Source organism: Cyprinus carpio, chromosome B2, assembly GCF_018340385.1.
Source record: "Cyprinus carpio isolate SPL01 chromosome B2, ASM1834038v1, whole genome shotgun sequence".
Classification (NCBI taxonomy): domain Eukaryota; kingdom Metazoa; phylum Chordata; class Actinopteri; order Cypriniformes; family Cyprinidae; genus Cyprinus; species Cyprinus carpio.
In genome coordinates, this window is record NC_056598.1 from 11,110,984 (window position 1) to 11,125,366 (window position 14,383).

General features: G+C 36.9%; 1 protein-coding gene across 3 annotated transcripts; it reads left to right on the plus strand.

The window, feature by feature from the left end:
* Positions 1 to 473: 473 nt before the first annotated feature.
* Positions 474 to 13,591, plus strand: LOC109096190 (UBX domain-containing protein 7-like). Of its 3 annotated transcripts, none has more exons than XM_042718014.1 (11): positions 474 to 629; positions 2,187 to 2,343; positions 2,461 to 2,528; positions 6,853 to 6,918; positions 7,001 to 7,113; positions 8,746 to 8,892; positions 9,002 to 9,092; positions 10,044 to 10,171; positions 10,250 to 10,706; positions 12,044 to 12,123; positions 12,801 to 13,591. In XM_042718014.1, exons 1-11 carry the CDS (start codon positions 491 to 493, stop codon positions 12,960 to 12,962), a joined length of 1,608 nt encoding a protein of 535 aa, XP_042573948.1. In that variant the 5' UTR covers positions 474 to 490; the 3' UTR covers positions 12,963 to 13,591. The 3 variants fall into 3 exon arrangements, with proteins under 3 accessions (XP_042573948.1, XP_042573949.1, XP_042573950.1); XM_042718016.1 differs by lacking the exon at positions 474 to 629 and adding an exon at positions 753 to 892; XM_042718015.1 differs by lacking the exon at positions 6,853 to 6,918.
* The last annotated feature ends 792 nt before the right edge of the window (positions 13,592 to 14,383 follow it).

Consider the following 14,383-nt stretch of genomic DNA (forward strand, 5'->3'; position numbering starts at 1 on the left):
TGGGAGAAACCAGGCTCAGTCAGGGGGCCAGTTCTCCTCTGACCAGACGAAACCAGCAGTTCAATTCCAGGCTGCAGCAAAGTCAGATTGTGCAGAGGACTCAACTGGTTCCTGTGGTCTTGTGCCGGTGGCTGATCATAAACACTGGTATTTTGACTAGAATTAATTACAAGTCAGAATGTCCTTACTAAATATAGCATATTTAGCAAAATATAAATGCATGGCATCAAATTTTATTTTAAGAAGTCTCTCTCTCCTTTGTCATTCCAGATGAAGAAACGTATCTTTAGAAAAATAGTAAACTCAGAGCAAAAACACTTTTTTAACAAAGTGAATGTCTATTGAGAGTCTTGTTGAAGATTAGCACCCAGTCCTTTGATTCTTTTCATACAAACAAAGCCGTTTATTCTGCGCACAGTGGAATCTAATCCGTGATACCACGAATGAACTACATTACCCAGAGGTCCAGGGAGTTGACGCGCGGAGGCAGATGCAGAAAGAGATCCTATTGGTCGGTGCCGTGCATGCGTGCAGTCGTGTTGTTGTCAGTGGCGGCAAGATGGCGACTCTCGGAGACGCATCAGCCCCGGGGGTTAATGGGTTAATACAACAGTTCACAGCCATAACTGGTAAATATTGACATTTTGCATTTGCGGGAATTTTTGCACAGGCCATTTCGCTTGAGTAAAACACGGGGCTTTAGAAATGCTGTATGTGGGGAAGAGGGTATCATCATTACTGCCCCCTCTGTCATGCAAAGCAAAGAGACTAACGAGAGCTTCGGCTAGCTGCTATCTGCACTTGCTTTAATATGGATCTACATGCAAAAGAAAAGAAATCCGAACAGAAAGGGGGCGATCTAATGTAGACTCGTTTCAAAAGTATACTGATGGTACTGTAAAACTCTCTCAGACTGAACTTTGAGCATGTGGTTGTAACGTTACCTCTGTTATTTCACCGTCGCTACATGTGTAGCACCTTTCGATTCAAAACTGACTAGTGCTGCACTGATTTTCACTCTACGGTTATTGTTCCCACTGCTAAATTTACATGCTACAGGTTGATTGTGTGTGACTGAATGTTTCCAGCCACCGCGAGTGTGTTGAACAACTTCGACAAGTGTGTCTGTGGATATGAGCCACAGTCCACAACATGGCGGTTTGTGTAGGCTGATTCTCAATCATTTTCCGTTCCTCTGCATGCGTCTCATAACTCGCATCTAAGTCAAAGATACACACATAACTATGATGTTCTTAAAGCACTAAGACTGTTTAGTTTAACTGTCATTGGAAGTGTACGCAAAGGCTGCTTTTGACCATCGCATGACGGTGTTTATCATTTGATAGTTTCGTTTCTGTTGGTCAGAAAACACAAGCCATGTTTCGCAGCTCGCTACTTTTTCGTTAAGGTGAAAGATGCGCTGGTCGTGCGCATGCGCGCTCTCTGAAGGGGCGGGTGTTAGGATCTCAAACGAGCGAGCGCTGCTTCTGTGTGTCTTCAACGTAATATTACAAATTTTGAACCTGCGCTGTAATAAAACCATAAGGGTTTGCACAAACGAGGTATTTGTATAGGTACTGAACAATGCAATATCTTAATACAGTCTGCCTTACCAATATTTACCATGGTACCCATACCACAATTATTTTAAAAGACCATATTTATACCTTAATTATTGCATTTTTACCTATTTATTAGTTTTATTTGGCATGCCATCATGAAAATTAGAACATGGGTCTTTTTCAAGCCAGAAACTCCCAACCACTACCAAATACATGTACACATTATTATGCCTGATATAATATATTACAGAAAAAAATCTTGAATTTGAACTTTCTCACAAGATGGATTGCAAAATTATTTTTTAAACAGAAACCGAAAGCTTAAGGTTAATGTTTACAAAATCTGAACAAAGCAAAGTGATTTACAATTCAAATATACCACATTGTAGTGCCCTGTCTCTATTTGGGACATATGATGTCACCATATAATCAAAGGAAATCCTTGTTATTTAGTGTCTGACACTGTTATTTGAAGATTTTTGTAACCGCAGTACCAGTAACGTGTTAACAGTTACATATTGACCTCTTGAAGTGCATCTGTTGGCTTTATTCCAGTGTGTTTATGTTTCACCTCACATAATACATGCTGTTGATATCTTTGCATATGTGTGTGTTTGTTTGCAGGAGCCACAGAGAGTGTAGGGAAGCATATGTTGGAAGCATGTAACAATAACCTAGAGATGGCCGTCACCATGTTTCTAGACGGAGGGGGCATCGCAGAGGAACCCAGCACAAGCGCCAGTTCCGCCGGGGCGTCCAGCAGCAGACACCCCCCTGGAGAGTGAGTGACTTCATATGACACACCAAAAGCTCTTGGTTTCAAGCTGCTGTATTGTTTTTTTGAGTCACTGCATGCTCTGTGCTTTGAGTTTGAATGTTGTGTTCTCCTCTCTGGTAGAGATGATGTGCGGGCACCCATTCCTCAGAAGCAGGACATTCTGGTGGAGCCAGAGCCCTTGTTTGGAGGTACAGTTCCCATTTATACATCTTATCTCTCTAACCCAGGGCTTCCTGAACTTTTTTTGTCACCCAACCCCTTAGGTGTAAAATATTTACTTGAAGTACACCCCTGAGATTTGACTCAATAATGTATTAACGTATTTGCATGTTCACGGTTTTCTGTTTCCAATTAATGGTCATATGGCATGCAAGTACATATATAAAATATTTACTCTAAGTGTAAGTGTTTTATTCTAAGTTTGTAGCTAGACTTTAAGGTGGAAACTTTTTAGATGTGATAGTTTCTCAGTCCACATTACATTTACACTTTTTTTTTTTTTAGAAAACCAATCAAATTGAATAATAAAAATCAACACAATCATCATTAAACAAAAATAATAATTAATAAAAGTCCAATTAAAATATTACTAGGTTTAATTATAAAAAAATAAAAAAAAAAAAAAATAATTATATAAATTAAAAAAATTAATAGTCCAATTTAATAATTATAATAATTCATAAAATGTTTACTTATAAAAGTGCTCCGAAATGATTTTTGCTTACTGAAACACAGAAACCGTAATAAAATTTTCATTTAGCCAAAAACACAAAAAAAGGAAAATTGCCCAAAAAGTTTATTTAAAGGGATAGTCTACCCCAAAATGAACATTTTGTCATTAATCATTTACCCCCATGTCGTTCCAAACCCGTAAAAGCTTAGTTCGTCTTCGGAACACAATTTAAGATATTTTGGATGAAAACAGGGAGGCTTGAGACTGTCCCACAGACTGCCAAATAAATAACAGTCAAGGTCCAGGAAAGTATGAAAAACATCATCAGAATAGTCCATCTGCCATCAGTGATTCAACCATAACGTTATGAAGCAACGAGAATACTTTTTGTACATGAAGAAAACAAAAATAAGGACTTTATTCAACAATTCCTCTACTCTGTGTCTCTCCAAATCAGCGTAGCGCCATTTTGCCAATTCTGGGCAGTACGCAGATGGCGTGCGCTCTTCTGTGTCAGCCGCGCTGCTCCGATGCGTTTTTGATTTCAAACCAAAGCGCAAATACATGTAAAATAAAGTATCCTTGTGGCGCGGCTGACACAGAAGAGCCTGTGCCATCTGCGTACTGCCCAGAATTGTCAAAATGGTGCTACACTGATGTGGAGAGACACAGAGGAGAGGAATTGTTGAATAAAGGCCTTATTTTTGTTTTCTTCGTGTACAAAAAGTATTCTCGTTGCTTCATAACGTTACGGTTGAATCACTGATGGCAGATGGACTATTCTGATGATGCTTTTCATACTTTCCTGGACCTTGACACTGTTATTTATTTGGCAGTCTGTGGGACAGTCTCAAGCCTCCCTGTCTTCGAAGACAAACAAAGCTTTTACGGGTTTGGAACGACATGGGGGTAAGTGATTAATGAGAGAATTTTCATTTTGGGATGGAGTAACCCTTTAATAATCAACAGTCAAATCAAAACTTGAGTCATATGTAAAGACTGTCAAATTGATTAATTGTGATTAATTGCATCCAAAAAAAAATTTAATCTCCAAAATAAAAGTTTATGTTTGCATGATATGTGTGTATTGTGTATATTTATATGCATATTTATAAGGGTCATAAAATGTTGCTAAAAATAACATTATTTGGTGTAATGAAATGTTCATGCGGTTTAAGGTTCAAAAAACAGATTATTTTCCACATAATGTACATTGTTTCTCCTCTTTGCCCCGCCTTCTGAAACGCATAGTTTTTTACAAAGCCCATTGTTCTGAAAAGCGAGGTGTGCTCTGATTGGTCAGCTATCCAGTGTGTTGTGATTGGCCGAATGCCAAAAGCGTGTGACAGAAATGTTACATCCCTTAACATACTGTGATGCCATGTCCCGGTCAGAACACTGGTGCCACAAGACAAAAATAATATAACCCATTACAAACTAGCCATTTGTTGCATCCAGTGGGGACCTAATTACAGATTATAATGACTTGTACTGTGTTTTTACGCATTGCGTTGCATCGTGCCGCGTAAACACAAAACCATGTCTGCATTTGTGATCGGAGAAATGACAAAACAACAAGCACAACTCAAGACCAGCGTTTCTTAATTCCACTAAATTCACTTCAGTGCACTTTGAATGGAACATATATGTTCACTTCAAACTGGAATCATGGTGGAATATCCTGTGATGTCCACTTCGCAGGGCACTTACGTTCGAACAGAACAAACATCTGAAGCGATAAGAGAAACATACAAAAATGTGCAGAGCAGGGGGCGTGAGGACTGTAATTAAGAACTGCTGCACACTGCTCAAAACTGGCGTTTTAATCATCAGTGGAAAATTCTTTACATTTGTAAATGTACTTACAGACTGTGAGTAAGAACAGCCGGCATTGTAGTCTTCTCTCCCAGGATCAGGAAACAGTCCTCCATAAAATGCGCTGCACACATCTGAATATTTGAGTTGAACTGTTCTGGAACAGTGTTATATTGGTGCGTTCAAGTCATGTTGGATACATTGTAATTACGAGTTAAATGCATATGAACGCCACCACAAAGTCGTAATTACGAGTGGGAAACTCTGAATTTTCTTTAAGCTCCGAGTTTCGGAGTTGGGGGCGTGTCTACGAGAAACATGGCGGAATCGATGGATGCAGCATCTGTTGTTGATGGTAAATTTGTGTTGAAATCAATGTTTTAGTTGTTGTATAAACTTAAATTGGTTACGTTCTTGTTATGCAGCTAGTTAATGAAATCCCCCCAAAAAAAATCCTATCATTTTTGAACTTATAGGTGAAAAAATCGTTTGATTTGACTTGTGGCATGTTGCATTTCGCAAACTGCTTTTAAAAATAAATGTATTCCTATGATTCTGGTATGACAACATCAGTGACACCAACAAAGTGACTTGAATGTACCCTTCGTCATAATTACGACTTGTCAACTCGTAAGTATGAACGTCCGAGGAGGACTTGAACGCAGCACAAATACAACTTAACCACTGATTTCTAGTTGTGTCCTCTTTTGGAAGGCAAAACAAAGTATTTTCGCTTTCACAATGAAACACAGCGAGAGAATCAAAGTTACACCTTTTTTCTTTGCGTGAACATTTGGGCAGCGTTATGCAAATCTTCCCACATCGGGACATAGACATGTGGGGGCGTGTTTAAACGAGCCGTTTTAGTGGGGTGTGGTTGACTCTTAACTTTTATAAAGAATATCTCTTTGGGTTTGAGACTTTAGTCTTTGCAACTTTACAAATCTTCTTTATGCAGCAAGAGCTTGTAACACACCAAAGAGAGGGGAAAACTTGAAATCCCATCATATGACCCCTTTAAAATACACAAACACATATATATTTAAGAAATATTTACGTGTGTGTGTGTGTGTATGTTACATATATTTCTTAAATATATACATGTATGTGTGTGTATTTACGTATATACACAGTACACAATAGGGCTGGGAGATATATCGAACGATATGATCATGCGTATCTAGTCAGTAAAGCCGGTTCCCTGATTAGCGCTAAATCCCCATCACCTGCTTTCAAATAGAGCGCCATTTAATAGACAGAGCCGTAGTTCACTGACATGGTACGCAATATCACGTTCATTATCGCAGGCGATTCATCTTCGATAATGAACGCGATATTGCGTACCTTGTCAGTGAACTACGGCTCTGTCTATTAAATGGCGCTCTATTTGAAAGCAGGTGATGGAGATTTAGCGCTAATCAGGGAACCAGATTTACTGACTAGATACGCATGACCCTGGACCACAAAACCATTAACAATACTAGTACACAAACATGACCCTGGACCACAAAACCAGTCATAAGGGTCAATTTTTTTTTAAATTGAGATTTATACATCATCATTTCCATTGACGTATGTTTTGATCTTTACTTAATATCCTAATGATTTTTGACATTCAAAAATAAAATCTATCATTTTGACCCATACAAGTTGGCTATCGCTTCAAATATATCCGTGCTACTTATGACTGGTTTTGTGCTTCAGGCAGGGTCACACACATATATTATGTAAACACAAACTTTTATTTTGGTGATTAATCGATTTGACAACCCTAATATGTAGTAGTAAAGGGGGAAGAGAAGATCAGGTTTATGTGCGCTTCACTATAAAACATGCAGCACATCAGACTGTACAGATATTTCATTAAATCCAAACATTTGATAATCAAATGATAAGCTATTTCGCAATTATCAAACAGCCTCATTTATGTATTTAAATTTTACATTCAATATAATTATTTATTAGCTTTATATTAACTCTCAAACCCCAATTTGGGAAACCCTGGTAATATCTCTCTTTCACAGTACCAAAGAGGCGTAGACCAGCACGATCAATCTTTGATGGATTTCGGGATTTTCAGACAGAAACCAGTAAGTACATGTGAGGCATTCTGATGGGACACATGGTCTAGTGCTTCCTCTGAAACCCTGCTGTTGTGATGTGAATCTTTAGTGCGACAGGAGCAGGAGTTGAGAAACGGAAGTGCAGTGGACAAGAAGCTGAGCACTCTAGCCGATCTGTTCCGTCCCCCCATTGAACTCATGCACAAAGGCAGCTTTGAGACGGTAAGCTCTACGACTGCTTTATTAAACCCATTAGTATTACCAGAGATCCAGTGATCGGCTAATTTGTGTGCTTCAGTCCTTCGTGTCATTAAGTACAAAATTTGTCAGCGTAATAATTAGGGTGGCCATATGCGCAGTTCATACGGGACACATCCCAGCCAGGATTTTAATATTGCCTAAAACATCTAAAGCAGTTTGACCAATAACATGCAAGTATTGTATATAATTGACCAATCGTGGGGCTGCGCGTGAGAAGGTGGGATCTACAGGGAACACTTAAAGCGATGCAAATATGTGCACGTTTGTTGAGCACCGATCAAAAAAAGACATCAAAGTGCGAAGTCAAACGAACGAACAAACATGTGAGGGTAATTCTGACTTTATTTCTCAGTTGCGAGTTATAAAGTCAGAATTGCGAGTTATAAAGTCAGAACTGCGAGATATGAACTCGCAATTGCGAGGAAAAAAAAGAAAGTCAGAATTATGAGATATAAACTCAAAATTGCAAGAAAAAAACTCAGAATTGCGACTTAATATCTCATAATTCTGACTATTTCTCAGAGTTGTGAGTTATTAAGTCAGAATTGCAAGATATAAACTTGCAATTCCAAGAAAAAAAGTCACAATTACCTTGTTTTATTTTTTTATTCAGTGGCGGAAACGCGCTTCCATACTGTTAGTTACTGCAGAAAATAATATAAAAACAATCAAAAATCACATTACAAAGAAAACAATTACAGAAATGCACTTGTAACAAGTGTACGGGTCAAATGATTGCACAAGTGAATTTGCATTCTGGTCTGGTTTGACCCAGATGAGAAAAAAAAATTTAAAAGAAAAAAATTAGTATGCGAACCAAACTTTACAAATGAGCCAAGACTATCAAAATAAACATTATTTATTTTATTTATGTTTTTCTTTTTTAAAGGAAGTTTTAAAGGAATACAATCTTTTTAAAAAGTTACACATTTAGTTTTTGGGTCCATTTTGACTCGGTATCAACTTTTTTGCCTCTGTAAGTTGGATTTGTCTCAAAAATACATTGTATGATATATTTAGCTCATACCTCATTCACACACTCTGAACTGAATTATGTTTTTAAACATACATATTTACATTTACAATAACATTTAGTCATTTATCAGACGCTTTTATCCAAAGCGACTTACAAATGAGGACAATGGAAGCAATCAAAAACAAAAAAAGAGAAATGATATATAAGTGCTAAAACAAGTCTCAGTAAGCTTAAACGCAGTACATGTAGCAAGGGCTTTTAAATAATATAATAAATATAAATATGCATATCTATTCATCTTTTTAATCTGAAAGTGAAACTTTATTCAGGAAAAATTAGTAAATTTTGTATGAAAATAAAAAACAAAATGAAACTGTTTTTATGAAACAGGCCCCAGTTAACATTTCAGAGCAATATTGATGTTGTCTTAAAAAATTAATCTGTAGGTTTCATAGAAACTTGTACTGTAGACTGTTTATGTAAGAGATTAAATCATTTCAGCACAACGAAAATACAAGCTTGTTTATGCTTTTAATTTTAGAATATTCCTGTAAGTCAAGTCATTCTCTCTCGCTGTGTGGTTTAACACATTCCCACAATGTATTTTGTCACCTCAGGCGAAAGACTCCGGTCAGCTTGAGAACAAATGGCTGATGATCAACATTCAGAATGTCCAGGATTTTGCCTGTCAGTGTCTAAACCGAGACGTGTGGAGCAATGATGCTGTGAAAAACCTCATCAGAGAGCACTTCATATTCTGGCAGGTACATTTACACAGACATAAATGTCTTCTGTCTCGTTGTCTTCCAAGACATTACTTGAATAGTTAATGTGAGCTTTTGAGTTGTTCAGGTAAGCTGTTTTTGCTTATAGGTGTACCATGACAGTGAGGAAGGGCAGAGGTACATTCAGTTTTACAAGCTTAACAAGTTCCCCTATATTTCTATCTTGGACCCACGTACAGGTGAGAGACCCAAGGCAGTGTTGAACTGATTTGTTGCATTTTCTAAAAAATAAGTTTGGATTAATTCATTTCAGATGCCCATGCCAAGTCAAGTATAAAATGTCTTTTCTATAATGAGCATGTTTTTGATTTTAAAAAATATTTTGGAATCAAAAAATGTCTCATAAAAGGAATATATTTATTACAAGTTTTATATTTTTATAAACAATATTTATGAATGAATATTTTTTTAAATCTTGGTAAAATTTTAGTACTGTTTTAAGAAAATATTTTAGTACTTTTTTTTTTTTTTTTTTTTTTTTTTTACATGCCATTTACATTAAATTAATTTACGTCATTAAATTTAAATGTCTTAAATGGAAATGTAAAAAATATCTGGGGGGTAAAAAAACACAAAATTAATACATTTATAAGAAATATATATTTTTATGTCAATGCAAGTTGAGGTTGTAAAACAATATTTATTAATACTTTTCAGGTCTATTGTTTTGAAAACAATATTCATATTAATACTTTTTATTTACCTTGGGTCGGGAAAAAAACATCTTGAAAATGGAAATGTAAAAATGAAAATTAATTAAGCTAATTAAACTAACATGGCATTTACATTAAATTCATTCACATCATTAAATTTAAACGTCTTGAAAATGGAAATGTAATTATGCTAATTAATGTAGTTATTTCAACTATATAAAACTACATAAATTGAGAGTACATTGCTAAAAACCTGGCACATGCATTTTGAATTAGATTTTTTATTAAATTCATTAATTTCAAACAGTTAATACTGGTGCTTTGCATTAATGTTCGTATGAATTTTATACAATATATACAAATGCAGTTTCTCAAAAATCTGAATGAAAATGTTTTTTTTTTATTGCATTACACTGTTTTTGCTATAGTTCGTGTATATTGATGTAAAATATAGAATTTAACCTCTGACAAATACAGGACAAAAGATGGTTGAGTGGAACCAGTTAGATGTGTCCTCATTCCTGGATCAGGTCACAGGCTTCCTATCAGAGCACGGGCAGCTGGATGGGCAGTCCAGTCAACCTCCGGCCAAACGGGCTCGTTCTGTAAGTGTTCTGGAGGTTCCTGAAAAAAGCATTTGTGTGTCTTTGCTTCACATCACAGTCTTTAATCCATCTATACAGGAGAGTTTGATAGATGCCAGTGAGGACAGTCAGTTAGAGGCCGCTATCCGAGCCTCTCTTGAAGAAACACACTACGAGTCCACCCAGGACGAGGCAGAGTCCCGCTCAGATGATGATTCAGATGCCGAACCTTTCTCTGACAGCGAAGGCCTGATCTCAGTGGATGGTTCAGATAATGATGCGGTCGGAGGGGAGGATTCTTTAGATGGACACGTTTCTGCAGAGGTAGCTCCTCCCACCAGGTCGGACAGCCCAGCCCATCACAGGAAGTCCCCACACAAAGAGTTATGCCACAGGAAAGAGGAGAGTAAGAAGAACCACCTAGAGCCGGTCGGGCTCAGTCACAGTCAGACAGGACAAACAGAGTCCCAACAGCATCTGGGAGAAAACCACAGATCCACATCACACCAGCCCTCAGAACCTGCCGGCACCAGCATAGCAGATCCAGACGATAACGGTATCCACCAGTTGTCTAAAGGGATAGTTCACCCAAAGAGAAAATCCTGTCCTTATTTGCTTACCCTCATGCATTTAAAACCTGATTGCTGTTTTTTTCACTGAAGATAAGAGGAAAAATCTTCATATAGTTCATAGTGACCTTCATCTGTCAAAGTCCAAAAAGCACAGTAAAGGTAGTCCGTATCCGACTCAACTGAGGTAAAACAACTTCTTTGTGAGAAACCGACTGAAATTCAAGTATTCTCTGATAATCCTCCCTTCCAAATAAGCCTTGTTCAGACTGTCAGCCCAAATCGGATTTTGTGCAAATCCGATTGAAATCCGATCATATTTAGATGGCCTGAATGGTAACGAACTACATGAAATCCGATTTGTGTAAATCTGTTTCGAACTAACGTACATTCGTATGGGGTTTAGGAATCCTATTCAAATCGCATTTCTGGAAATCCGTTTCAGTCTGACTGGTTAGATCGGATTTAGCGTAGCTTTTTCACGTCCTCACGCCACGTAAAACATAAACACATCAAATGTTTTTGTAGAAAACATGCTGAACGTCTTTGCAGAAACAAAAGACTTGTGTCGTTGCGAAGTCAAGCGGAAAAACACAATATATTGCTAGTATACGCACCTCTTTGAGTAGCGGAGACGGCAGCACGGAATAAAGACGCACATTCCAGCTTCCTGCGTTTCTGATGCTGCCTCACAAGACAAAATATAATACAGCGCAACCGCGATGGCAGCATGTTGTCATGTCATAAGACAACATCTGTATTGCAAACTGCGTTGCTGTTATTGTTGTTAAGAGCGCGTATGGACACACAAATCGGAAATAAACCGTTGCGATACACTGTGTGGACAGTAGTTATTCAAATCAGATTCAAAATTGGATTTGGGCTGACAGTCTGAACGAGGCTAATGACGTTAATTTGAGAATCATTGTGTCCAGATAGAGTATAACAAGATGCATTGATTCAGTGATCCAGTCATAAGGAGTTTGTGTGCTACTGCTAACAGCTGGAATGGAAGAATATCAGTTGATAATGACTTAAATTTCAGTCTGTTCCTCACAGAAATCTATCAGATGGCTTAAGAAGACTTGCATATGGTCAGTTTTGTTTTGTTTTGCCATTTTTGGAACATATGGAAACAAGCTGATATTCAAACATTGACCTTTTGTGTTCTTCAGAAAAGATTTAGAATGGTTTATAATGAAATGTCGGTGAGGTAATTAATGGCAGCTTTTTGGTGACTGTCCCTTTAAAGGATTTGAACATTTATACATGCTAATAATATTCAGTAAGAATGAAAAATGTTTTAAAATTACTCTGTTCACAGGTCCAAAAGCCCGCTTAATGCTTCGATACCCAGATGGCCAGAGAGAACAGATAGCACTGTCTGCTAAAGCTAAACTCATGGTGGGTATAACGTGTCATGATGATTAAAAATTATTATTATTTTTTTTTTTTTTTGCCATTGCCGACTTTGTCGCTGCATGTGAACATTTGAATTATTCATATCATGATAATTGCTGAAACTTTTACTGAGGTAAAAGGTTCACAAAATAAACAAATTTGTTTAGTAACATTTTCAAATCACAAAAAGAACATACAAGAATAACACAGACCATTCAAAAAGCAAATACAAAGTCAATACAAAAATGTAAATACTGTTTGTCAGTACTTTCTTCTCCACAAAAAGCAGCTCTCAGAAGTTGTGCAGCATTACTTTTGTGTATTGGGGCATTTCTTCTCTTTCTCAAGCGCCACCTACTGTCAAAAAGCTGGTACATTTTAACTATATATATATAGTTAAAATGCTAACTATAAAATGTTAACCATAATGTCATAGGGACTGTCCCTTGAGCTGCATATATAATTTTTTTATTTATATTTATATTTTTCAGCTAAAATGTAATACGAAAATTTGTCTAGCCCTTACCAATTTATGAAAACCTTATTTCTGTTAAAAAGGAAAAAAAAGATCGCAGCAGATATCATCTAATATAGAAACATTTTCAAATGTTTGTGAATTCTGATTTTTGTTGGATTTTGGAGATGTAGCCTTCATTTTCTTCCTCTGTTCTTGTTTGTAGGCACTGGTGAGACACGTTCAGACTAAGGGATTCCCCAATGAACGCTTTGAACTTGTCACCAACTTCCCCCGCCGAAGACTCGCTCACTTGGACTATGACATCACACTGCAGGAAGCAGGACTGTGTCCGCAGGAGACTGTGTTTGTGCAGGAAAGGAATTAGCCTCTCCCCTTGTTGATAAATTACACCGCCTCCTGTCCTGTCATTTGTGCCCTAGAAAGACTGAACTGACTGTGCCCTTTTACCACTTGTCTTTTTTTTTCCTTCTTTTTCTTTTTTTTTTTTTATAATAAGTCCAGGATACTCCGAACATTTGGTAGTTCATAGGGACCGTCCCTTGAGCTGCATTTGTCAACGTATTTATTTACAAACAACTTGGCACATCCCATCCTATCTGGGTCTAATTCTTGAAGACAGTACATGTCCATGAGTTACACTCATATTGATATAGAAATTAAAAGGGTTTCACAGATGGCGGTTATGTAGGGAAAACATTGTGTATCATGTATATGCAAAGTTTCTAAGGATTGAACATCAGTTCCAAAGTGACTACAGTTTCTGTTAAAATCATTTGAGCAGGTTGGGATCCTATTGAACATGGGCTCAGGTGATGAGTTGGGATGGATGTTTATTATTTAGAGGTAAACCCTCACATATCTCATCTGCAATGTGCAGGGACGGAAGAAGTAGAATGACGTTTAGCTATAGTAAGTTTCTATCTCCTTTTTTTATATACTGCATCATTTCCACAAAAAAATGATTCTCAAATATAATCATTGAAACAAAAGGGACAGCTGGTCCTCTTGAGTATTTCTTTAATAACTTACTCGATTTCTCCTGTTTAGCGACATGATTTTTATCAAGAATATGTGTTTTGAGCAGAATCCTCCAGATGGGAGCTTGAATATCTCATGCCACAGCGGAAGGATCTGGTTGTCTTTTTATGCATTTAGGGCAACTTTTTTATTTTTGCATACAAAAACTTAAGTGATTCAAAGTAACAGATTCTTAGGTTTAGCTTAGTAGTGCACCAATATTATAAACAGTATGAGCGCAAGAACGTCGCCACTGGGGGGCAAACAAATACTCAAAGTAGCTGTAGCATTTTTCTCATAGATATCTATCGTACTTCTCATAAGTCATGCACCATATTGTAATGGTAAAACCTAGTTATTCACATGTAAGATTAAGAAGATCTATTTCTGCCATATCTATTAGTTTAGGATATGATTTTCACAGGATATTTAGTTTATCATTAATGCTGAATAATGCTGCATATGGTAAATAAAAAAGAATATTTGTTAAAGCTCTTATAAATATTACTGATCATCAGAGAACCCTACTGTAGAGCTCTACGGTTTTTACAATCCTATGCTGCACATGTTGTGGCATTTTTGGTGAAAATTCATGCGTATGGGTTTGCATAAACACCACTGCAGAGATTTGTGTACAGTACTGTTAAAGAGTATGAGATCAGGGTTTTTTTTTTTTTAAAGGCATCAATGATACAAAAAATTTAAAAAAAAATGCTGTAAATTCAAACATTCTACAAAACAAATAAAAATAAATAAAAAAAATAAAAA